Below are 27,576 nucleotides of genomic sequence, written 5' to 3'. Positions count from 1 at the left end.
AGCTGCTGCTGCTGCTGCTGCTTCTGGCGGAGCGGTGCAGAGCAGAGCAGAAGCAGGCTGGAAGCACTCTGGCAGGTTCCCGGAGAAGCTCGAGCCCGGGGCTTTCTGCCGCTGTAGCTGGAAGCGCGGGGGGTGGGTGTGTGGGGGGGAAGTGTGCACTATGCCTTTAACGCCCGGGTACAGTAGACATGTATAGTGTGTAGTGTAGGGAAACTCTAGGCGGGGTTAAAGTTCAGCTCATGGAGCTGATCAGCGCTGGCTGCAGTTTAGCAGAGTTGGAAATGTGAAAGCAAGAAGCAGGCTCGATTCTCCCCCCTCTTTCTTCTCTCTCTCTCTCTCTCTCTCCTCTCCCCCTCCCTCCCTCCCTCCCTCCCTTTCTCTCTCTCTCTCCCTCTCACTCACACACCTCCAAGCCACAAACCCCCCCACAGCAATCATGTATTCTCCTCTCTGTCTTACCCAGGTAAGAAGCTCTTTAGATTCATTTTGGGGGAGGGGAAGGGGGGTTTGTATGCGCGTTGCGCTGGGGAGGGGGCGCAGAAGGCGGGAGGGTGAAATCAGCTTGCGGAAAGTAACTTTCTTTCCCATTAGGTTACATTCCTGCCCTTGCACGGCCATTTGTATAGACACATGGCTAATGGCGCCTAGTTATTAAGGGTTTAATTAATATTGGGGTGTGGGAGCGTTTGTGTTGGAGAAACGGGGTGTATGGCACAAGGGGGGATTCGTACTGAAATACCGTGTGCGTGTGCGTGTGTGTTTTAGGACGATCTGCACGTGTTTACCAGCCTTGCAACCCATTACATGCTTGGTCATCTGAAATCAATACTCACTGTGCTTCCGAGGCGATGAATGCATGGAAATTAAAGAACACAACACAGATACAGTTGGATGCTTTGTGTTTTGTTTTTAAAGTAACTGCGTGCTGCATGCACCCCCCCCCCCACCGATTGCTAGAGCTGCATTGCTTTACGTCCCTAAACTCCTCGCACACTTTTTTTGTTCAGCAGCGTTCGGTTTGTGTGGCTTCAGCTTTTGCCTGTGAGCGGCTCACTCTCTGTGTTTTAGTCCCAGGCGGAGGTGTAGAGCTATAGAGATGCATTGCACCTATGCCTAGATCTTGCCCTTCTATACATTGCATTGGGCTTTGACGGATAGCTAAAGCGTTAAGTAATCCACATTGCGCTCCTGGCTGGAGACCCAGGCTGCTCGTGCTGTTACAGCAGCTCCTGCATTACTGTCCTTTCCGTTACTCTCGTGCACGACACAGTTCGGGATCCTTGGAGCGCACTGCAGCCACCGCACCTCGTGCCCAGCTCCTGGATGAGGCTCAGAAGGGCAATCCCACCCCAGATCTGCCTTCCTGGCTGCCTTTAACGCGCCTTGTCACTTGCTCGGGTGTCACATTCGCCTGGGGTTATTTCCTTTGGGAAGTTGGGTTTGCAACGTCCTGCCTGGGGAAACAGGAGGCGGGGAAGGGAGTTGCTTTTTGCAGAAAGTTGCTCGATCCCTTTTCTTTGCACCGCAGCCAAGTTCCTCGTGGGTTGAAAATAATTTCAAATGTGATCCCAACCCCCCAACCTCACCTCGCGCCTCCCCAGATCTCCTTCTGATTGCAGTAGTCTGAATCTGAAGAGTAATGTGCCTGACGCCTATACTACACATGCGGGGAAACCGCGATTTAAGAGTTCGGGCAACTTTTCTTTCTAACTTCTAACACAATCTGCCCCCCCCCCGGTGCGTTGCCCACACCCTCCGGCCAAAGAAAACTCTTCTACAGCATCAGATCTTCAGATAACATTCCCACCCCACCCCCTCTATTTCTCAAATATATTTTCACGATTTAAACGCGTAAGGCTTGCCTCGAGATGTATTCTTACTTACTTACTTATTTATTTAAAGAACTGAATCCATTTCTGCTGTCTTTCTGTGATTCAGTAATCGTTGTGTTGCCTCCCAAACTTAACAATGAAGTCTGAAAGTTTCTAGTGAATTCGAATAAAGTTCTTTCCCATACCATTCAATATTTGGGACTGGCACAGAGCGCAGTTACACACCTTCACTTAGCAGGATGTGATGATGGTTTGAGATGAAACGCTGTGGGACACGGACCTCCAAGATTATTCCCTACCATCGTATGGGATTTTAATTACATTTGAATGTCTTTTTAAAAGAGGGAAAGGGGGTCAAACAATACATTTTCCAGATGACTGAGGAGAAGGTTAGGTATCGATAACTTTTTGAAGTTATGCTCAGTAATGAAAAAGCCTCACCACCCTTAACCTATAATCAGTGAGCTTGTTATTGCAACCAAAATTGCTACACAATGCAGCTTAACTGTGTTAACAATTACGAAGTTGATTATAGGTGGAAGATACCTCTAGTGTATACTGTGGAATGTGACTGGCGTTTCTGTAAAATGTCTTTCAAGGGCTAGCTATAGTGAAAAGTTTTGTCTTGCTTTTGGAGACCTCGAGCTGTTTTCTGTTGATTTACTTATCTAGAATAGCAAATAATAATAATAATTAAAAAGCTCACCCTACTCTTGCCGAGCTATCTATCTCCCCCCTGCCCAGTTCCCGCATTCTGAATGTGGATACTCTGATTTTTAGTAGGCCCAGCTGTACATTATGAAGATTTCAGCTATATTTCCTCTTTATATCTGCTATAAGGTAACATAAGAGTCATTCTGCTGCAAAGTGCTTTGCATTCTCATTGCACATTTGGAAATAGTATTTAGGGATTCAAAAGCATCTTTGTAGAACCTACAAAGACAGTTGCATATGTAGAGCCACAATGCGTAGGAACCATAGACTCCACCCTTAGGAAAGGCTTGTTGAATAGTTGTATGAACATTTCAAAACTCATGTCTTCTTTAAATTTGTCCAGTGTGATTTAAAACTTGATCATAAAGCGCATTTACCTAGCTAATGGAACTGGATGACCAAGACAAAGTACCTGTTAAGGGTTATCTACTCCCTACCCCCCTCCACCATAGGTGATTTACCTACTTGCTGTTTATCAAATATTTGTCTTGATTTTACATTAAGAGCTCATCATAGATGTATAGGCAAGTATACATAGGTTTATGGTTTGTAGAAATATTAAAGCTGTGAGAGTTTATAAAGCTGGCTAACTTTCAAGCAGAGCAGCATAAATGTGTTGTTTCCAAAGATTGCTAGAACATTGTATACCTTTATTTAAAGGTGTGGAACCCTTTAATTCTTTTTTTTTCTCTTTTTGGTAGCCTTTTCTCTTTTACAAATATACATTAACAAGTTTTCTGTTCTATGATCCAAAATTTAGCTGTATGGTTATGGCAAGGTGCTGTTTGGAGCACAATACTCATGAACCGCGGAAAGGATTATAAACTCACTTCTGTTATTTTTCCCTCCTGCAAATGCTGGAAGACATATATGTTAAGCCTGTGATATTTAAAGCAATTTTTTCATTGTTCAAGAGGATATTAATTAAACTTTTGGAGAACTTTTGGGTCTAATCCTAAATTAGCAAAAAGGAAACCATGCCTCCTTTTTGTAGTGGTGGCTATTCTATGGACATACCTGAATGTTCTTAAATTCACCAGGAAAACCTTGGCAATTGGAAAACTTTGATACAAACCACATAGTTAACACAAAATATAAAACAGGAATATGTCTCAGTTGTGATAATATATTGTCTTGTTCTTTTTCTAATACATTACAATCACAGTGAAATTTTGGAGCCTTAGCTTTTTTTTTTAAGAGAATGTGGTTGAAAGTTAGTTGGAAGTTTGTAATGTTTGAGCAATTAACCTCTTATATACCATTTTTAGAAATCCTGTTTGAATAGCAGTCCTTTTATTAACCATGATGAACCCCTTAACTATAACATCACTATCATCACTGGAAGGCCATTCAGTGGGTTTGGAGGCTTTTGGATAGATATTTAGCTACCTTCCCCCCTTTTCAAGCATGTCCTACACAAGATAGATGTACTGTACAAGGCTCGGCTTTACAAGAGAGTAAACCAAGAATAGTTTGGAAAGAATTGAGGTTAGATCTAGAAAGGCTGTGGTGAATGCATGATTAGTTAATAAACTATAGAAATTGTAGGATAAAGGCAATATGCATTTAAGAAAGCATAAAGATTTGAAGTGGTCATTTATTTTGGAATTAATAATTTTAGCAACTGTTTAATATGCCATGGGAGATAAGCATTCCAAAAGGTCCCCTTGTTGGTGCTATTGGTTATTCTAAAGTGTATCTCTGTGTGCATGTGGAAAAGGCCTCAAAATGTGTTGCATCATGCGTAATAGTTTAGTTTGCCCATGGTGACAGCCTCTGTTAGTGATGGGTTTGGGGTGTTTTAGCTCATTTTTGAAAATGCAGACATGTATGATTACTTCTGCCTTTTCTCATTCCCCTGCCTGTTTGGTCTATTTAGTGAAACCATTATTATCATAATATTTCTTTTGTACTTCTGTGTAATATAAATCAGTGATTGTAGGGAATGGACAGAGATTGTCATTTTGTTAAATGTTTGTTTTATATGTTAAAGGCATCTAAACATTAATAGGGACACCCATTCCTTCAGTGTCTAGCAATATGTTTATCCCTCTTTCTGTTGTTTCTACAATTCTTTTCTATAGAAATATGCAACATAACCCCATTTGTCTATTCTATCTTAGATACAGTATATATCAATTAACCATTTGTGAGACAGAGAGGAAGATAAGATGAAGTCCAAATTGTGTCAGTTTTTCACGTACTGTAGTTTGGGATTCTGACCCACCCCTTTCACCTCTGTATTTGCCTGAGCAGATAAGTCAGATTTAGAGACCTAGTAAAGCATTGCATGTGGACGTGAACCACCCAGAGAGCTTTGGCTATGGGGTGGTATAGAAATATAAATAAATAAATAAATAAATAAATAAAATATTCCTTTCTTAAAAAATCTGAAATTATTTTGATAATTATGATCTCATGAATTCAGAAATTTAGTTAAACTAGAGAAGAAGTTTCCAGTACATAAGAATGTGTACTTTTATGCTTTCAGGCGAAAGAGCGTGTTTTCTTCCAATATGCCCAAACGTATGCAGACAGTGATAGAAAGTCTCACAAAGACAAGCCAGCTTCAGCAAGAAAAATCATAACATTTCACAGCTCTTTGTTTGCAGGATCATACATTTAAATTGCACACATTTTTCTATAGGTAGTTTTGTAAGTAATTGCTTGCATAAATAATATGCACAGCCACTATAATACATTTCCAGTGACCCATGTGGCTTTTGCAGCATTTGCAATGTGCACATCTTTAGTTAAAAGTTTACTCTATGATCTTCACTATGTTCACTGACATGGAAGAAACTTTTAAATGTCTTTTTCTATTTTTATAAAAGGACAAATTAATGTAATATGTATAAAGTCAGATAATGCTTGCAATAACAATGATTTATTCTCCCCCCATAAAACTTTTTTTTAAATTGTAGCAAACTTAGTTGTTTTTTTTTTTAAACGTATTTACTGCATACAAACATTCTAGCCTCTGAAGCTCTTTTATTCATTTTTTTTACTTAAATGACAAATAATGGTAAGTCACAGTGTATTCAAGCCACATTATACTTTATAGTAATGTTTGTTTCATACATATCATAAAAAAAATCCATATTTGTAAGATACTGTATTTTACTGCATTAGTTTGAAAAATGTTGCAAATGATATTATTTTTCTTTGTTATTACAGTGATCCCATATTAGGCTGCATTTATGTAGTCACTTTAATAGAAATTATATTACCTTACAGACTGATACTTACAAATATGTCTTAGGAAAAGTTTGTACTGTACACCAGGCTTTCACTTACCAACACTGATTGGCATCCAGATATTCAGGTTTTGCCAAATTGGCGGGCATAGGTATATTCACAGAAGGGTCAAGAAAAGAGCAAAGAAATATATCCCTTCTTTGAAATAGGGTTAAGGTCAAAACAATCTTATTTGAGACCTTAAATAACTGATTCTGAAGTTGCCCTGTTGACATAAATAGGACTATTGTAATAAAGTCAGCATTTTGAAGCTTATTGCCTTGCATCCTGATCTGGACTATATTTACTTAGAAGTTGGTTCCATGCATTTTAGTAGTACTTATTTCTGAGCAAATATGATTAGGGCTTGTGTTTATGCTGTTTTGTTTTGTTTAATTTTTAAAGAATGAGGCCTGTTGACGCCTGAAAATTGGGTGCATGAATACATTTTAGAGATTTTCTCCCTTGTATGTCAAGGATGTATAAATGCCTATGTTTTTACTGCCATTTGGTCCTCCCTGTGTTTTAATAATGCTTAATTGCCTGCTTGTAAGTTATGGTGACATATTAAGGAAATGAACATGATGCCAGTTATTCTTTGTTATAATTCCTCATTTTAATTCTTTCCAGGATGAATTCCATCCCTTCATTGAAGCACTTCTTCCCCACGTCCGAGCATTTGCATACACGTGGTTCAACCTACAAGCTCGAAAGCGAAAATACTTTAAAAAACATGAGAAACGCATGTCAAAAGAGGAAGAGAGAGCTGTGAAGGATGAATTGCTAAGCGAAAAACCTGAGGTCAAACAAAAATGGGCGTCCAGACTTCTGGCAAAGCTACGGAAAGATATCAGGCCTGAGTACCGGGAGGATTTTGTTCTAACTGTCACGGGGAAAAAACCTCCATGTTGTGTTCTTTCCAATCCAGACCAGAAGGGCAAGATGAGAAGAATTGACTGCTTGCGCCAGGCAGATAAGGTCTGGAGGTTGGACCTTGTTATGGTGATTTTATTTAAAGGTATTCCGCTTGAAAGTACTGATGGCGAACGCCTTGTAAAGTCCCCACAGTGCTCAAACCCAGGGCTGTGCGTACAGCCGCATCATATAGGGGTTTCTGTAAAGGAACTCGATTTATATTTGGCATACTTTGTACATGCAGCAGGTAAGTGCCTTTATCTGAATCTGTCCAACTCTGAATAACTTTAAAGTTTGTGAACCAAATAATTTTACGGTTAAGCCAATGAGTCTGTCTTTGCACTTGAGCATGTAACATACATATTCCATGCTGGTTGGCAGCATGGCTGAGATGGTGGTTCAAGTGTAACTGGTAGTGGAAAGGATGTAGAGATACAGTGCAGTATTGCAACATTGTTCATAACAGGTGATTTGCGAAAGAATGGTGTCTTTGCATTGTAACCTAATGTTCTGCATATATAAAGCATTTTCATAAGAGCGTATTTCAAAAAGTTGGAGGCCTGGTTCAATGCTAGAACTCAAGATGCTATGTAATACATAGAAATTATTTTTGTAGACATGTTCATCTTTGGCCATTTAGGGAAGAAATTAATGAACAATATTTCTGTTATAAGGCCAGGTCTTAAAAGGATTGAGTACCAGAACTTAGCCACAGTGAAAAGAACTGGATAAGAATTGATGAATCCTCACAGATACATGGTTGATTTTGATAGCCATAGATAAAGGAAACACCTACCTATTGAAAGAGGAAACTTGAAAAGAAGGTTCCTCGTAATTGCTGCCTGTAGGTGGAATATGATGGATTTTAAAGACTAGGTTGCTAGTTTACCAATGTGACATTCAGGGAAACAGGGATGCATTGTTGCAACTCTTCATACAAAATAATTCTGTCTGTGAGTATCAATATAACTGTGGCTAGTAACAGAGAAGGATTGCTACTGAACATAATATAATTTGCAATGTGCATTTTTCTGTAATCTTTTGTTTTAAGCAAAGTTGTAGCTTCTGAGTGATTAGCATTGGCTGACATTGGCAACTGCCTGACCTTTCAAAGCACCAACTGGGCTTATTGTAATTCAGCCATTCCAAGGTTTCAGTTTGGGGTAGCATTGGAGAAAAAATTAATAAGCTTAATAATTTTCATTTTGTTAAACTCATGTGTCTGTATTTGTGATCTAGCATTTTTAAGTGCTAGGTACGTTGGTTACTATTGGATGGTCTTATGCAAAAATGGGCATCAGTTTTTGTTGTGTTATGCCTTCTTGTGTAGTAATGTTGGAATTACTGGCATGTATGATTAGGAAGAGAAGTGTCAATTTTTGTGCTGTTGTACTAGAAAGGATGAAGTGGTTTGACTTTGCAATTGGTTGTGATGTTTTTATTTGCATTGTGTATTTATAGTGAATGAAACATCCAAAAATATTGAAGATGTATCTTTTTCTGAAATACCATGATGGGAAGGCTTTCATTTAAGTTTCTAAAATATAGATATACCAGTGCTATCCTTCATTAGTTAAGTACAACTATCTATAATAGATTGTAGTCACAATTTCATTGTTGGATTTTCTGTGAGACTTTATAAGTGTATATACTGTGCTGGACTGAAAGTATAGAGAACTGATGAATCAATGAAAGGTTTAATATACAGATGTTTAAGCAGAGCTGTTTCCTCTAACATGTTTAGTTCTAATGGCATGTTGCAAACTATCTTTGTATACCTGTTGACTCAGGATGTGCATTTTAGGTATCCATTATATTTAATTGAAAGTATTTTTTTTATGTATTCATTACAATTACTCAAATTATCTTTAAAAAGTTACTGTTATAGTCATTTAAAGTGGTTAGTCAATAACGTATGGCAAAACAACCAATTGATTATAAAACCTTTACTAAAATTATGACTGTAATATAATATAATTAGGGAGGCAGAAGCAATAAGATGCAAAGCAGGTAGATAATAATTGATAGAAGTAGGCCTAATGTAATCAATTGCTTCCGTTATAGAAGTCCTATGAGATAGAGATAGATAGATAGATATAATCTGCAATATTTTAATTAAAGCTCTTCGGCCTTGCTAACAGTAGAGACTGTTAATTCTAGTAATGAGCACCTTTTAAGTTTTGAGATTTTTTTTTAAAGCAAGCTAATGGTTATTTTAATTATATTTTTGCATAGAGGTACAATGCTTTTGGCAGGTATTTATATTTGCAGCTCCTTTTAAAATGTAGAATGTTTATCTTCTAACTCTTCTCCCCCTGCCCCCACCCCATGTATATTATATATGAAACTCTTTCAGTTACTTGTGTTGTAGAAAATATTTCAATAACACCATGTATAGAATAAGGTAGTTATTGTTTGTGTGTACAAACATCACTGATCAGGCAATCTTCATTGATAGTGTATGGAGGAGAATGGTTGTAGTTTCTTTGTTTTTCGCTCTGATGTATCCCAGAATCCTCTGTCACACCTGAACCTTGGCCAACTTAATAGTGATTGGTTCTTGCAGCGCTGCAGTAATGGCAACTTATACTGTATGTGCAACAAAAGGATTATAAAGAGTCTTTGGGGCCCTTTGTCTTTAGATATTCTTGATTTGCTTTAACATATTTAAAGACCTGTTCATTATGGTGAGGAACTTGCCAGTATAAATGTATAAATAATAGGTAAGTTGGTCAGTTGACGTACAGCTGAGTTGAAGAACATCTGCTATAACCTCAAATGTCTGTACACAGAAAGCAACGTTTTTATCTACTTAAAAGTTTTGAGAAGTTGCCATTATTGGCAGAAGATTCAGACTCCAAAACGTGCTTTCAGTTACATGCCAAAACCATTGTGGCCTTTTCACCCAGAGTGCAATTATTTTGTACTGTTCCAAGATACTTTAATTCTCGATGATTTCTGCAGTAAGATGTCCCTTTTCTCCTTAAATACATATTCATAACTATTGCATGGAGACCCCCACGTTGGGGGGGGGGCACCTCCTTAGAGCAGTACATGGCCATCTGCAAGTTACTAAATAGCTGCTTCTTCCAAAGCTGGCTCAGCCACAAAAACAATTCTCCTGAGGAAATTGCATAAAAGTGGGAATCCAAGATTTGGTGATTATGTAAGCTAGCATGCATTGTGAAGGAAAACTAGGGATATCAGCATTTTAGGAGAAAGGAGGTGAAATTAAAAAATTGGTATCAGTTTGGAGTTTTCTGTTAAAAAAATAATCAGGCTGAGTGGTGGTACCCTTAACTTTGGGGTTGCACTTTCCCTCTCAGTTCTCTAGCCCATGTATCAAATGACAAATTGGAAACAATGGTGGCAAACAGCATTCTTTGTGGGAGTATAACACCAAAGTGAATTTATGACCATTCCTTTACCAGATGATCTGTATCAGAATCTGCAATATACTCGGCACGTGGCAGGGTCACTGTTTAAGTTGTTAGGGTCATAACCTTCGCCACCAGGCATTTGACCTTTGAGATAAAGTTAACCTTTGTTCATTAGTAGGCACTCAAGCGAGAACTTCCTTGTTTTTTACTGCAGTAGAGCAACTTCAGTTAACATGACCACATTGCGAAAAGGGATTCTCAGCTCAAGTACTGGGTTCTGTGAGAGGTTAAAGATTTTTCTGTTTGTTTCTTTTTTCTTTTTCTTGAGGCCTTTTCTGTCAGACAAAGCTAGCTTGTGTTTTGTTGGACACACAGTAGCTGATGTTTTTGACTGTTTTAGGCATGACTTTAACAGTGCAAGCTTATGCACGTTTACTTAGAAGTAAGTCCCATTGTTTGGAATGGGGATTGATTTCTCCTTAGTAAGTGTTTAGGATAGTAGCCTAAGTTTAGCAAATGCTTGAAACCAAATCTCTCTTTAAAAAAACACACCTGTAGAAGGATTTTTTAAAATGCTAAATTAAATTTTTAAAAACCTGACCATGATATATTATTTGAATTGGGTTGCTTCCTATAGATCTTAATGCTATTAAGAACTGAGGCCAAAGTAGTGACAAGGCCAATTTAATTTGGGTTAACTGTGAAAATGTATTTAGTTCTGGACATAAGCGGCTGTGTAATAGAAAATGCACCTTGTCTTCAACCTGAAATAAACCAATATTGTGTATTATTGTGGAGCAAGGTGATATTTCCCCATAGGCTAATAAAGGCACGCCTTCGTAAATAGACCAAATATGCACAGTAATGAAGTCTAGTTGGATATCTTTGCAATATCTAGGGCTGTGTCCCTTTGTTCTAAATCTGAAAAGTACTTCTAAATTCACACCATATATTTCTAGTACAATATATCATTATTGCAGTCATCAATAATAGTTACAGACCATTTGGTATTCAACAGTCATGTGAAAGCTGTTGTAACAATACTGTGCACTTCAAGTAGAGCTGTGACCGCATTTTGCAATCCTCAATGTTTTTCTGCAAAAAATGTATCATTTTCTGATCTCACCTCATTATTTCCCTATGTGACAGGGACATTTTTTGGTAATAATTTAACCTTGTAAAAGTTGTTTTTGTATTCACTGTTTATTGTTTAGTTTAAATCAAAGGGAAACAAATGCCCTTTCTTAGGTAGGATGCGTTTTCATTTGTTTGTGACTGCTGTTGCCATTCTGTCATATGGTAGTACAGTTATCCATGATTTGCTGATTGACCAGATGGCTATGATAACACATTGAAAACCTGCTCCCTACTGCTAAAAAGCAGGTGTAAGATCACTAAGGTTTTTAGTTTCTCCCCAAATGATTTAGACATTCCCTTTAGAAGTATATATGTTGAATAAAACAAAACCTACTATAAAGATAATCATATTCCATTCTAAATTCAATCTATAGCATTAATTATGCTGTATTCTCAATATTTGAACCATATGCCACGCTAAACGTAACCTAAAGCATTAAGTACATTAAGGCTGCGATCCTATATTCACTTACCTGGGCATATGCTCCATTGAACTCAGTGGGACTCACCTCCAGTAGACATACATGATTGCACTGTAAGACTGTAATCCTATACCCACTTACCTGAGACCAACCTGTAGTGAACTCAGTGGGAATTACCTCTGAGTAGACATGTACAGAATTGTGCTGCAATCTTATGCACACTTAGCCCAGAGTAAGACCCATTGAACTGAGTGGGGCGTACTTCTGAGTGGATATATATAGGATTGCACTGAAGATCCTCAGTAACTGAACCTTGATTATTTAGATATCCTCATTACCCGGATTCACTGTATATCTCTGATGAGACTCCTGTCGGTTGTCATGCTTTAGAAACAGAACTTCTTTTGGTATGGTTTATAAAAATATTATGAATGCCTTTCAGGCAGTCAAATCTTCATGAGGCTCTGATGAGCATGTTGAGCTCTGTGTGAGCAGGGGTTGCTTCATTTTCTGCATAGTTGGCAAGAGTTCCCATCTGTGAAACAGGATTCTGTGCCTAGAACATTAATCCCCACCTTCAAAAAAAATGAGATAGCTCTTGTTGATGTGTACTGTGCAGAGGCCCTGCGTGTATGCTGGAGGCATTAGATGAAGGTATATAGGGGTAATCCGGAAGCAACTAATTGTGCTTTATGTACTTAAGCCCCATGTATTTTAGTGGGACAGCAGTACACCCAGCTTTCTCTGGTTTATTCCAGACTTGTATGTATGTGCTACAGCATAAGGATGTATATATTTTTTTCTGATATGTGGATGTACTGTATGTCCCTTTTATAAAGCTTTTCCAAGATAGTCTGTGGCTTCTTTAGCTAAATTTATACAAAACCAAGATGCTATATGATCCATGTAGTGTGCTGCTGTTGCTGCAAGAGGCTCTCTAGCTTTCCCTTTTTCCCCGCCTGCTTTGAGAGGTGTGATTCCAGCTTCATGTTGCTGTTGGTGGGGAAGTGCAGGGACATGCAGACTTCAGTGGCATAGCAGGTCAGGAAAGGAGAGAGAAAAAGAGATGCATTGACTGTTTGATACTGGAGGGTTTTCCCTCCAAAGAGATTCTAAGGGTATCTTCTCCCTTCCTAGTTTGACATCTGGTAACTTGAGATCTGGAAACAGCTGTAGGGGCAAGAGTGTAGAAGAGTTGTCCAGTGTATTAACATTTTGATCACTCCTGATTATTCTACTTCTCCCTCCTCCCAGGTTCTTTGTGCTGCACCCTCTGTCTTCCAGCTGAGACACTTTTGTCCAACTCTCTCTGGTTATACTGCTGAGGCTCATGCTGGGCTCCATTTGGGAATCAGTGTTTTATGATACTCTGTAGCGAAGGATCCCAATTTTTACCCTTCCCCCAATTCTAACATGTTCAGAACCCACTTGCCAGGTCCAACCCTTGACTTGAAAGTAACCTATTAGATGTGCACTGTTTTCTATATTAACAGACAAAAGAACTTTTATTCCTCTCCAGATCCCAGCACTTCATCTGAGAATCATGGCTTTACAGTATATCGTAGAAAGAGATCTGTATTCATCAGTATTTTCTTTTTTGGCAAGTGGAGGAGCCTGTTTCTGCTGCTAGCTATAGCAGACTGTAGTTGACAGAAGCAGGATTTAGATGGGGACAACTGCATTCCCCCTGCTGCTGTAATTGAGATGGTAAGCATCCATGCTAATTTGAACCCTAACGGTAGTGGAACTTATGAGTGTTTGCTATATCGTGAACTGCTGGCACCAGTTCAGTCATGTGTCTAAGCTTTCTTCAAAACAGAAACAAATAAAGCTGAGAAGTATGTAGGCTTTTAATATTTCTTAGAATACTTCCAGGTGTTTTCAGGAAAGAAGTACTGCATGATTTAAATGCTGTTTCCTGTGTCCTGAAATAGCAGATGTACCCAATCAGGAAGAAAAGAGAGCTCCTAGTATAAATGTTGAGAGTAACCTTTGAGTGGAGTCTACTGCATTTATAGCCATGAGGCTAGCTCAATAGTATGAAAATTGCCCAATGCTGCTAGCCAGGCCTGGCTTGTCTTAAGTTACTGTACTTTTATATTTCCTTTCTTTTCCACCCAGTGATGAATAGCATTAATTTAAATCTATTTAAGGCGAATGTGGGAGAAACCACAATCTCTGTTGTGGTCAGTGGCGTACACAGCAGGGCTCGATGTTTCACTGGATGGAGGCCTGAAAGTAGCCTCTAGAAGACCTAAAACACCATGTCAGCTTTCTCTCCACCCCTGCCCCAAGTCTTGCAAAAGAAGCAGTGTAAACTTTAATACCTTGCACTGTCAATACTCATTATTGTGATGGCTGCTTTTTTGCTCCCCCGAGTTAAATGTTAAAATGGTGACAAAAACAACAAAAAGTTTCTGTGAAAACAACTACCCCACAGCTTAAACAGAGCCCACAGTGTCACCAAATTACATTAATGTAACCAGTCAGTAATTTGAAGCAGCTATATACCATCAGTTTATACATGATTTCCCCTTCCTCCAAGGCCTACGAGGGATGTGCTTCTTGCAGCATGTTGCAATGATCAACTGATTTTAGTTGTTTTGATCAAAGTTTAGGACTAGACTCAAGGGCTATCCTAGAAGTATGCCTTGGTGATGAGGTCTCCACTGTACTTCAGGGACTGTAGAGCAAGTATGGGCTGCAATGGAGGCTCCACTGGATTATTAAAAATGAATTTGTGAACTGGAGTAAGAGAGTAATTGTTGTTCAGGAGAGTAATAGCCTGATGTTACAAAGCTGTTTCAAATGCTGTGGTACAAACAGATGGACGGGTAGCATGGAGCCATCTAGGCTTCTCTAAAAGTGCTTTACAGCTCAGTCAAGGAGGCTCAGGTCTGTGTCTATGTTCTGGTTCCTGTTCTTGCAAATAGATCTTTGGCTACTATGAATGAGGTCTGCACTGCCTTTACACCACTCTATTCCAAGCAGTGCAATACAACCTTCAGCCATCACTGCAGCAGCAGGGAAAACCATGGTACTGCAGTGCCAGTTGGTGCTCATCTGGTATTGCTGAAGCCTTTAAGTTTGATCCTAGGTGCTGCTGTGCTCAGCCATTGATTCAGAGGATTAGACTGCTGTCTTTAAATCACCCATTCAAAGCATTTCAATTATAAATGGTATGTTCGCAGCCTATGAGCTGCAAATGTCTTCTGGCAGCCAGTGGCTGATCTACTGTAGTGACACAATGGACCTTGATAGACCATAGTGTCACAGCCTTTCTAGTGCCATTATTTAGAGCAACTGAGTGAAGATGGAGGTAGGAAACAAAAAGCAAGCTTTCTTAAAATGCATAGCTATTGCATACAATTTACAATTGAACACACATAGCACGTAGGCACTATATGCTATGTGTGTGCAATTGTGCCTGGCTGGTGCAAATTATTTGAGTGGTTTTAGACACACAGCATTTGCTGCTTATAGTGTGAAGTTGATTGGAAGCCTAGACACCTCTGTGACTATGACCACACTTTATCTACATAAGGTAGTATTTTGTGCCTTATATGTAGATTCTCCACATTTTTTTTTTGAAGGGTGGAATGTGATGGGAAACACTCCATAGTGTTACTGCCTCTTAACTTAATTCTTGTTGCAGAGAATTATGATTAACTAAAGTAGTAGGTTCACACATTCAGGAGATCAAGAGATAACTGCATTCATGATGTGAATTATCTAATATGTTAGCTTGCACTGAGTTGCAAAGGAAAGCTTGAACAACTGTGTGGAAAAGCTATTATTGATAAAGAATTAGAAGTAGTCCCCAAAATTTGTATCCTACAAACTTCCTTGGCCTTTATCAAAGTCCTCCCCCACTTTTACTATTGTAATAAATAAAAAAAATATTGTATGAAACCTTGTGTTAAATAATAATGTGACCACCACATATAGTTGGATTGTTTAATTGTATTGGTGGGATTAACAGATACTGGCTGTGGTGTTTCATAACTAGTTGGTCTCTGATAGTGGTGACCAGGGATTTTTCATTTGATGGTTGGGAATTCACTTGAGGGATTCTGTAGTTCTCTGTTCCCTCATCTAATAAAGGCATTTTCTGACTGTGGATTATAGATTTGGATTGTGATGTCATCAGTATATCAGTTACACATCTAACTATATTCCAGTTTTCATCTAATCTGGAGAACAATGTTATTTTGTCTTGGACTAGAGGGTGGTGGGTAGCCCATGCCATTCAGAGTCTGCCTACTCTAATGGGATTTTATTGTCACCAGTAAAGCAGGTTACAGCTTAAGAGTACTCTTGGATCTGGCTTGGTTCCTGAAAGCACAGGTGGCAGTCTTGGTCAGGAATGCATTTTATCAATTTCATTCAATACTCCAGCTGTGGCTGTTCTTGTGGAAATAGAACTGAGCAATAATGATCCATATGTGAAGGAGAAGATTGAGTATCACAATATCTTCAATGGCAGTCTTTGTCTGAGGCTCTCCATCAGGTGCTGCCAACCTTCTGAGATATGGTGGGTGGGGATCCACAATAAGTCCTTTTTGGTTGTGGCACCTTATCTGTTGAATGCCCTCCTCATTTGTCACTATGCTGCTATCTTTTTGGTGCCACTTAAAGACCTTTTTTCCTCCCAGGCTTTTTAGATATCTTTAGACCTTTAGAGGCACTGTAAGTTTTTTAGTGCTCTCTTATCTGCTATCCATTGATCTACTATTCTTTTGTTTTCTTCTGTGATTATTTTATGTACTTTTATTGATAAACAATGTAGCTTTAATTATTTGTTAGGTATTCTAAAATTTAATCAATATAACAATAATAAACAATAACAAACGAAACAACAAATAAATGAATAAATAATATTTATTTATTATATTTTTAATCTGCTCAATGACAAACATTCTCTGGGTATATTACAAACAGTTAAAAGACTAAAATGCAATACAAACAGTTAAAATATAAGGTACAATCCAAATATTTAAAATAATAAAATACAAAACAACAATTAGCACAGGAATAAATAAGGATATATAAGGACAGCCAAAAAAAAATCTACAGCTGGGTCTTTAAAACACCTGGGATTAAAAAAAATGGTATTTGCTTTGTGCCACAAAGATAACAATGTCGGCAACAGGCAAACCTCTTTGGGGAGGGCATTCCATAAGTGGGGTGCCACAACTGAGAAGGCCCTCTCATAGCCAACTGCCTAAGCTTTCTTAGGTGAGGGCACTCAGATGAGAGCCTCTGAAGGTGACCTAAGGGTCTGACCAGGTATATACAGCATAATATATGTGCTCATCATGTGGCTGCCCATGATGATTGTTCAGAAACTATATGAGATGCAAAAGATAGAAGCCTCCTTCTTTATATGGAGTCAGTAATGACAACTGTTGTGGAATATGTAAATTATGTGCATTATAAATACACAAGTGGGACCTGCAGCACAACACAGTAGCATATCCCCATCCTGTAAGAGGAGTGGTCCTATTCAGGGCTCCAGATAACCTGGAAAAGGAACCATGTTGCCACATCTGTCTGGGTGTGTGTGTATAGAGTTTCATAGGAGTGTGGAAAGATAAAGTTACCGTACTGGGTTCTGTGCTATATAGTGCTAGAGGTCTATGTAGTGTTTTATTGCTACAGTGGGGAGGGTGGTTCTTGAGAGTGGGAAAAGGAGAAGATGACCCTTTTCCTTTTCTTTCTCCTGAAATATTTGTGTATATTGCAGAGAGGAGAGGGTTTTTTTTTCTAATTTTTTTGGCACAAATGCCCCCAACTCTAATCTCATTATAAGGTAGGCTCTTTCTTTTCTCCTCTTGATCTTGATTTTTGTTTTTGTTTTCAACAGACACCTCCACATTCTCTGTCTCAACTGCTATCAGCCATAGACTTTTAATCAATAAGACTCATTCAAGCCTTATTCATGCATTCAAATGACTCTTGCGAAAATCAGGGTTTTAAATCATGTAGGGAGCCTCCATGAGTAGAAAAGGCTTCCCCAATGCAGACATTTGCCTCCAACTCATGGAGAGTTATTAGGATGGTGGCAAGTGGGGAGGGAGGGATGGAAGTTTTAGTCCAACAATGTCTGGAGGTGGGTCACAGGTTCTCCACTCCTGCTTTAGGCCATTCTATCTCTCTCCTTCTCTCTCTCTCTCTCTCTCTCTCTGTCTTTTGTGGACCATAAAAACATATTGAAAACAGCTTGTGCAAATTTCTGTACAAGTGATTGCACATACAGAAGAACTTCTCTGGATTTGGGGTTACTCAACACTTTTCCGCTACGTCAGAAATGGCTTTTCTGTGAGCAGATGAGGTTTTCTGTTAGTGGAAGGGCACATTTGCATCCAAGTTGTTATATTTGTGTATCTGTTGGCTATCAATGCGCATCGTTAGTGGGACGATATGACCTACTCCCACATAGTGGCTGCCTGTTTTGAGCCACATACCACCTCCGGATGTAAGACGAAAGAATGCCCTTCTTCAAGAATATTGGAAGATTACTGACAATCTCCAGCTACCAATATTAAATGACATAACCTACTTGGAGCGAAACAGGCTTAAGATCGAGACATCTAGCCATTTCTACTGCTAAAGCTCTTCTAGAAGATGATTTTAATATCCACAACACATGGAAACAACATTGGCTAGGAAACTGTCCTCCACAATGCCGAAGCTTGCCCTGCATCTTGGAAAAACCACCTGGATTTGACCAGGCCCATGCGATATGGACAACCTTGAACCGAATTCGCATGGGTCATGGTAGATGTGCAGATGCCCTTTATAAATGGGGCAAAACGACATCATCAAATTGTGATTGTGGGGCTGAAAAACAAACTATCCAACATATAGTGACAGAGTGTCAAAACCGAGCCTACAATGGAGACTTTGCTGATTTCCTGGTTGTGACAACTGAAGCAAAAACTATATCTGTAACCTAGACATACGTTTGTGATCTTCCTGTCTATATTTTATATTTCATATTTATTGTGCTCTATGTTTTTATTGTAACGCAATGTGAATGTGCCATAAGATTGATTAATTAATTAATTAATTAATTTCCTTGGGGTTAGCAAATTTAAAAACTCTGGGTAAATACATCCTGTTACAGTTTCATTGTGTAACTTTTTGGATTATCCCCAGGTTCACCAGCAGTCCTGCTGAAAGCAGAGAGACATCTATCTTTTCTTGAATCAAGCTTTTATAAAAGTATGATTCAATACTGGTGCAGGCTCAACGTTTGATTCAAAACTCTCAAAGAAATGTTGGTACAAACAGATGAGATCAGGGAGTTGAGCACAGTTCTGTCAGGAGAGAATGCAGCATATTCAAGACTTGTAGAGCAGAGCAGGGGTGGAGCTGCAGCCTGCAGATCACATGTAGTCTCCGCCATGCCACCGACTTTGGCGGTGGCAGCACACACCAAAAAATGCATGGTGCTTTTAGTGCTATGGAACACTAAAAGTGTCGAATTTAGCTTGTCCTGGAGCTAGATTTGACCCTTTTAGCACTACAGAGCTGCTACAGAGTGTTAAAAGTGTCAAATTTAGCTTGAGAACAAGCCAAATTTAACCCCTTTAGAGCTATGGAGCACTATGGACCATTTTGTCACTGAATTTGGTGGCAAACTGCTGATTTGGGGGGATTTTTTCTGGGTGCCCCATGGACTGTGTGGCACTCCACAAAATGCAGCCCATTACTGGGGAGGGGGGAGAAATGGCCACTTGACCTCCTGAAGTTGCCCATTCTTGCTGTAGAGTATGTAGCTGTACATGGTCTCCAATTTACTTCCATACACTTACGGATAGGAAAGTGATTGGTAATAATAGTATTGATAATAGTTTTTCTCAGTGCTTTGCCATTAAAAAAATAATCACCAATTTTCAAAGTATTTACAGAATAAATATCACCTTTACATTGTTAAGAAAAGTCTTCACAGAACGTAAGTTTCAGCCATTGCTAACTGCATATCTGGAAGTCAGGTACCACCATATTCCTATCAGGGATAGATTATGTTTCTGTGGAGATGGTTGCATAGAGGACTTAGCCCATGATTTATTGTTTTGTACATTATATGACTCTACCAGAACAAAATGTCTACCTTATGATGTGTCTCAGTGTATTTGCAGTTAATAAATCGTATTGATTACTGCAATGCGATCTGCGTGGGGCTGCCTTTGAAGACGATTTGGAAACTTCAATTTGTGCAAAATGCAGCAGCCATATTGAGAGCAGGGACCAGAAGGTCTGAGTATATAACACCGATTCTGATCTGCTGGCACTGGTTGCCTGTAAGTTTCTGAGCCCAATTCAAGGTGCTGGTTTAAACCTATGAAGCAAGCATTACATGGCTCGGGACTGCAATACTTGATAGAGCACCTCAATGAGGCCTCCTTTGTGGGAGGTTCAGTGGACAACAAGAAAGGAGAGGGCTTTTTCAGCAGTGCCCCCCCAATTATGGAATGCTTTCCCCAATGAGGTCTGCCTGGTGCCAACTTGTCATCTGTAGACTCTGCACCCAGGCATTTGATGGCCTATTCAGTCATCAAAAAACCTGCTGGTTTAAAAGACCAGACGAAAAGGCTATCTCACATTGGTCCAACCTCCACAAAGCCAGGAAATGGGAAGCTAAGGCTGATGCCTTATCTGACGTGCCCCATGATCAGTCATGATGTTGTACAATGTCACAAATTGTGCTTTCTTACAACTTACCCTCCATGCATCCACACTTTTCCTGGGTCTTCAGTCCCAAATCCAGATTGGGAGGATGGAGTACCTGGGACCAGCAAAAATGCTCCGTTTTATGTCTTGGTTTTAGAGAGCAGTCCTATGGTCCCTGGGAGAGTGTCCCAGGAACCATGAGATATTGCAGCATTCCCCTCTGAGGCCATAGACACTGCTATGACCTCACAAGGGGAAATGTGTTCCACCTTGCCCCTACCAGCCTTCACAGCTGCTGCAGAAAGCACTGTGGTAGTTTCTGTACCCAAGGTCGGAGCTTTGCCCTTGGGGGAGGATGCAAATAAAGGGGAAGGGGGAGGGGATGTGCTGAGGATCCTAAAACTTCCCAACTCCTATCCCTGCAACTCAACACTCTCAAAAGCCCATCTAATGCAATCTCTGCAGAAAGGAGGACAGAGAGGCAAAGATCACCTCTGTTGCTCCTCCATTTTCTTCCAGGACAACATTGGATATTTGGAATGCTCCAACATCGGAGCACTTCCTTGATACCCATAGGATTGCTCTGTCCTATATTTTTAATCTCTTTTGTTTGCAGTGACCTATGGCTATAAGTAAATAAACATTTTTGTATTGTGTTATTATCCCTAATCCTATAGGTACAGGCGCATAAACCTCATTGAAGTCAGTGACATTTAAGCAACCTAACTTCAAGCAGGCAGGATTGCAGCCCAAATATTTTATTATTAGACTTGTCACTCCTGTTGTTTGCACATTGTTTATGTGCATCAATGGAGTTGTATTGATGATTTAGCCCAAAATATTCAATCTTCAGATTGTTCTTTGTAATATCATACAAAGCATAGAACATTATTAAAGTAGATGCATAATATGACTATCTACTTTTAAAAATGATGTTCCCAGATGGCATCATATAGTTCGTATCCATAGTGTAAAAAGCTTGTATGCAATTGGTTGTATTTAAACTAAGGGCTGTGACTACAATGCTTGATTTTAATTAAACCTGTAGGGTAAGCAAAAATGCTCTTCACTTGGTTGAAGGATATTTTGGCAAGCAATATGTTCTTCATTGGTCTGACTCTGGAACACATTCATTCTTTCTTAGGTTCAATTCAGAGGGAGGTTGGCATGTCTGCTTATCCTCTTTTCAGCTTGCTGTTACCAGTATTGCATAATGAATCTTTTAAATAGCAGAATTGTACATATAACTTGCAAAACTTTGCAAAACCACTACTTTTTGAAGAGTTAATCGAGGGACTTATGTAATAGGATAATATAAATACAAAACTTACAGTACAATCCTATACATGTATACTCAGAAGTAATCCTTATTGAATCCAGTGGGATTTACTCCTAAGGTAAGTATATAGGATTGCAGCCCAAATGGATATTAGTGGTTTAGCAGGTAAGTTGAAGTTTAGGAATAAAGTTTCAGATCAGGGGTTGAAATGAATGAATAACATTCTCAGGGCAGATGGAGAATCAAATAATTTCATTCTGGGAATAACTGTATTTGATAGATTTTATTAATCTATGTGTATTATGTATTATGTGATAGCTCTGTTGCCACAGAAGAGGGCCAATGAAGTCAAGGAGTTCTCCTTTCAAAGTATTTGGGAGGCAGTAACCTTTCTCTAATGTTTTATTGACAGTCGTAAAGGAGATGGGTAGAGATGGACTAGTGCCACTGCCAATATGTTAAGAACACAGAGACTCCATAGATGGGTTATATTTTTCTTTCCCCAGTAGAGCATGGATGTATTAACTGACTTGGAAAATATGGATCTATTTTACCCAAAGCATTCCTAGTTCTGTCATCACTTCTGACTTGTTGGTGCTACCATGGTCCTTCCTGTTTTCTTCTTCCACCATATGCTGTAATCTGGATCGTTGTAGGATATATTTATCCCATATTGCATGACATTCTAAAGGAAATAGAGCCTGCTCTCCGGTTGCTTAATAAACTATGCTCAAGCAGGGTTAACCAATTGTGCGCTGAGGTACGTAGGTTTAAAAGGACCAGCCAGTGCAATCCAATGACAATTTGCCTAATGAGTGCCAGATGGGGCATTTAAACATAATGCTGCATCAACTGATTTGCCCAACAAACTGCCTTCTCCCCCCCCCCGAAAAAGTCATTTGTTCCATGCAACGGATACCTTGCCTATTTTTTGTTTAATGCATAACAATGGCAAATTGAGAACTTTTGGTAGATTTCATTTTGATCCTTTGGGGTTGAAAAAAACGTTGTTAACAATATTTAAAAGTATGCACAGAATTGTGTAAGTTTTACTCTGAAATAATTAGCATATCTGATAGGAATATTGTGTGGCCGGTAGTCCTTTAAAATATAGTCATGGTCATTTAATCATGTTTGGAGAGAGAAGATTTGAGGATATACTGCAAAATACTTTATCTATTACCCCAACATGCTAATCTTATTAACCTCGCTTTCTACTTATTAATTTTACTGTACATTCTGTATAGCTCTTATATCAAAAACAATTATGTGCAGAATGCATTATGTCAGAGGTCTGCTGTGAAATTTATATTTGAAGCGGGGAAACCGATAACTTCTGAGTTACATAACTGCAAGTGAGGGATCAATTTGTCCAAGGGGTGGGGACTAGGGAAGGGAAGATTATAAACATTAACACTTTTTTTCTTTATACATATGTAATGTACATAAGAGAAAGGGGAGGAGCTGTCAGGGTTTATCAAAGATGTTAAAATGCAGTCTCCGTCTTCTCTTTAAAAAAAATAGGTTTGTGTGCACTGCCACAAGAAATTGTAGAATGATCCCAGAAGGCAGATATTTTAAGACTGGATTATCTTGATTAAGATATATGGATAATAGAGAACTGGATTTAAAAGTTGTTGGATACGTCTGTTGAGTGGAAAAGAATATATACCTGGAAAGGGAAGAACAGAAGAAAATTGTTATTGTAATTGCAAAGTGCTTTCATGGATTGTAATATCACGTAAGGAAGTATCCAGTGTTCTACTTAGTTTTACTTAGAGTAGAACCCATTGAAACGAATGAGTATTAAGTTAGTCATGGTTAACTTAAGTTCCATTCATTTCAATGGGTCTACTCTAAGTAGGACCAACATTGGATGCTACCCATGGAAAGGATGATGATGATTGAGTTTATGCAGGAATGTGCAGCTCTTGATAACTTCAGCATCAAGTGATGAGTTGCATGTTTGAACAAGCTGACATGGATCAAACAATATATAAAGAGTAATATGTTACACTGGCAGCATGGGGAGCACTGCAACATTTTGCATTTCTGTGCTGCTGGGATAACTTGAAAATACCTGGGCCATGAGGGAAGAGTTCACATTGTGTCGGCTTCCAGTGTTGGCACTGCTCCAGTTTTTTATTTCTTTTTGGTGGTGGTGGTAGTGGGGAGTCCACACAATGAGCAGTGAATCAACAAGGGGTGTATTGAAAGATGTGCATGCATGTGTGAATTTGCTGCATTTAGTCTTTCTAGAGCAGGGGTGGGGAACTTCTTTAAGCCAGAGGGCTGAATTCTATGGGTCAGACCAAAGGAAAAGTGGGTGTGGTAAAAGGCAGAGCGGGCAGGGCTAAAGTGTTATTGCTACTAATTTTAATCCTAACCACCAGCAAGAATAAGCCTTTCTAGTCATAAATAAGTGGGATTGAATCATACAGCAGCACTTTCAAATAGCATCCAAATACCAAGCTTCTGCATGTCTATCCACAAGTAAGTAGGGCAGACCTCTGCATATCTATTCACAAGTAAGCAGAACAAGTCTCTGCAGGAGAAGTCTAAGGGCCAATCTAAACGGACATGCTTTGTGAAGCAATTTGGGCAAAATCTGCATTTTCACAGAATTGAATTAGCTCTTTCCACGGTACACGCGGTGCTGTATTCCTCCACTTTTGAAGTGTATATGGGAACTGAAGCCGCATTAGGTGGGGTGGGATGGGCGAGTCCTGCCATAAGTAGAAATGAATGTCAGCACTTGCATAGGTGCAGGGGAGCCAATGAACGGAGGCTTGCTCCCACTGCCGTGCATGTTCAATGAAGTGCAATGCAGGACTTGTTTATGAGTAGATGTTCATGACAAACCCTGTATATCCCACATACACACATGCACATTTATGAGGTGGGCAAGTAAGGAGGCAGCTGCTGCTGCCCAGAGACTGAGCAGAATGAGCAGGAGTGCAAGAGGCGCTGAAAGCAGAGAGCGCGGAGCCAGAGAGCAAGGAGGGAGAGCGACTAGCACATTGTCTTTGATGTATATTAACTGTCCAATCAACAGGCTCCCTCCCCCCAAACACAGGCTCAATGTAGTGCTTCTGAGTACATGTTCATGAAAAACATCTGCCCTTGCATCCACCCTTTCTTAGCTGTGCAGCTTCAAATCAACAGGCATCCACCATTTCTCAGCTGTGCTCCTGTGTAGCTGCACAGTTTCAAAACAGCAGGGCTGGCTTTTGGCTCCACTCCCAAGCTGAATGACTATTTAAAGTGAGATGCAGCAAGCCACCATTTCTCTCTATGCTCCAGAGTAGCTGCAGAGTTTTAAACAGTGGGGCTGGCTCCCCTGCCCCCACTCCCAAGCTTGACTATTTAAAGTGAGAGGCAGTGATGTGGAACTGAAGGCAATGAGTTACTTCTGGGTAGATATGTTTACCTCTCTGCTCTCCCCATACCCCCGCCCCACACTACTTTCCCTTTCACCAATCAGTGCCGCTTCCACCAGCCCATGTCGAAGCTAGCTGAATCACACAGACCCAGAACAGCACTAAAGTCACTATAACAGGAAAATCCGACACAAAATGAGTATGAAAAAAACCCCAGATTTAAGGCAAGAAAAGCCAGGCTAGCTACAGAGAGCAGTGTGTGTCATCTGACATTATTGATTTGAGGGTGGAGTAGAACCGGAGTAAAAGCCCCATGTAGATGGGGCCTCATAAGTAAGCAGGACTGAATCATTCAGCAGCTTCCTTCCTAGGCTTCCGTCTCCCTTGAAGTGAAAATTTCTTATCTCTGACCAGCTGCCGTTCAGAGATAAGAGCTTTTCCCTGCCGGGAGAGGGCACAGGGCCTGGGGAAGAAGCTGGTGGACTGGTTGGGGAACCTCCCCCCACCATCCCTTTTCTAGAAGGGCATACCTGCCAAGGAGTTTTACTTGGCATGGTACAGTAGTCTTCAAGTTTTTCAGACCCAGGACTCAGCTTTAACTTCTTAATTTTTACCATATATTTGTGTGGTGGTGGTGCTGCTGTTGTGATCCACCTTAGATCTTGCTGCAGCTCGGGTTGGCGGAGAATTTCTCCCCGAAACTTCGGGGGGCCGAGCGCCAACGTGTTCGGCCCCCCGAAGAAGTTTTGGGGAGAAATTCTCCGCCCCCCCCCCCCGGGACTTACCTTTCCCGAATGTCCCTCCCGGCGGTGGTTCGTCGGGTCTTCGTCAGGGGCGGGGGCGGCAGCCGATCTTTCAACCGGCTGCCGCCGCCGCCATTCCAATAAAAGTAAAAAAAAAAACAACGCCCCCGTGATAGGCTATGTGACGATTAACGTAGCCTATCACGGCTAGATTTGCAAAGTCAGCCGTGATAGGCTATGTAAATCGTCACGTAGCCCATCAGTGGTGACTTAAAAAAAACAAAAACAAAAAGCGCGTATGGCTAATGGCGGCCCCCATAGGGAGCCGCCATTCACGTTCCTTATTTGGTCACTGTAGTCTACGTAAAGATTACGTAGACTACAGCGACCAAATAAGGAACGCAAATGGCGGCTCTCTATGGGGGCCGCCATTTGCGTACGCGCTTTTTTTTTTTTAAAGTCACCAGTGATGGGCTACGTGACGATTTACGTAGCCTATCACGTAGCCTATCACGGCTGACTTTGCAAATCTAGCCGTGATAGGCTACGTTAATCGTCACGTAGCCTATCACGGGGGCGTTTTTTTTTTTTTTACTTTTTTTTTTTTTACTTTTTTTTACTTTTCAGGCCGGGGGGGGAAGCCTCCCCCCCCGGCCTGAACTTTGGGGGGAGAGCAGCGAAGCGCCTCCCCCCCACCGTGAAAAGCTGCAAGACCAGATAAGACCGTGAAAAGCTGCAAGACCAGATGGCTTTCGTGCACCCCTAGCTGCAGCCCAACCTACCATTTGAAGACCAGTGCCTTAGTGTGCAACTAGGAAAATGGGAATACTAGAAAAAGACACCACAGAGTTTTGTGTATTTGTCTACAACTCTACTGGGAGATGTAAGAATGATTAGTACAGGTGGATGGGATATGTTGAATTGGTGCCTCTAATACTTGAAATAAACCATATGTATACTGGGAGTCATGCATGCTTTTGTAGGAAGATATATATGGCCTCCTTGTTCTTTCACAGAGCAGGAACCAGTCTTATTAATGTTTGTACTATATAATTTTTCTGTTTGTCTCCTACAAACATTGCCTGGTTTTTTTTATTGCTCTGTCTCTCTCTCTCTGCCTGTGCTGTTTTGGGAACTGTGCCATCCTGCTTTATCAAAATATTTTGCATGTTTGCATATTAGAAAGCAAGACTTGTGACAGTAGGGTCAGAGATGCAAAGCTGAGTAGACTTAAGGGAGGACCAAGATCTGTGTCGTGAATAAAGGTCTAACCCAAGACCCCACTCTTTTGTTTCCTAATCTTCAGCAGAAAACTGCCTTAACCATGTTTTATGTGAACTTGGTCCCCCCTCCCCTAAAATAATAAAGGCTGAGATTCTGAGAAGGCTAAACACACCAATAAATCTTATGCATGTATGCAGATATGTGGCTCAAACACAATCCTGTATGTCTGTGACCACCCCTCCCCTAGCAATAACTGAAGTCTCTTCTAAATAATATTTTAGGTTGCTGGACCTGCATCCTAAGAGTTCCATGTGTTAGTCTGCTTTGGATTTCAGTGCTGCTATTTCCCAGTGTCTAGTTACAGATCTGTCTGTAATACTTATCTGTTCCTTTATTGTCTGTGTTGCTTAGCTCCCCTTAATCTCTGTCAGAATGCAAAAAATCTGTGTGTCCGGTTTCAGTGTCGCTCACAGGACTTTTAATAACTTGGTGTTCCCTTTGATTTCAGTTATCAGAAACTGCACGGCTGGGTTTTCCTGTATCATGCTCAGTGGCAGGCTCGTAATGGATTGTTCCCCCAAAAAGATGATGCTGAATTTGTCTAGTTCATCCATGCCACTTCTTCCCAAAGAAT

General features: G+C 40.1%; 1 protein-coding gene across 4 annotated transcripts in view; it reads left to right on the top strand.

The window, feature by feature from the left end:
• The first annotated feature begins 271 nt into the window (after window positions 1-271).
• The window catches only part of NFIA (nuclear factor I A), a 439,446-nt gene continuing 412,141 nt past the window's right edge, over window positions 272-27,576 (top strand). For all 4 annotated transcript variants that reach the window (XM_084852356.1, XM_084852357.1, XM_084852358.1 and 1 more), the window contains exons 1-2: window positions 272-463; window positions 6,414-6,945. In XM_084852356.1, the coding sequence (XP_084708482.1) occupies window positions 437-463; window positions 6,414-6,945 (559 nt within the window). In that variant the 5' untranslated portion in view covers window positions 272-436. The remainder of the gene's footprint in view (window positions 464-6,413; window positions 6,946-27,576) is intronic.

The sequence above is a fragment of the Heloderma suspectum genome, chromosome 4 (assembly GCF_057233095.1).
Source record: "Heloderma suspectum isolate Gila_16-S chromosome 4, 16-S_ref, whole genome shotgun sequence".
NCBI classification, from domain to species: Eukaryota; Metazoa; Chordata; class Lepidosauria; order Squamata; family Helodermatidae; genus Heloderma; species Heloderma suspectum.
The sequence above is the reverse complement of the archived record's forward strand: the minus strand, read 5'-3'. Positions and strand labels throughout refer to the sequence as shown.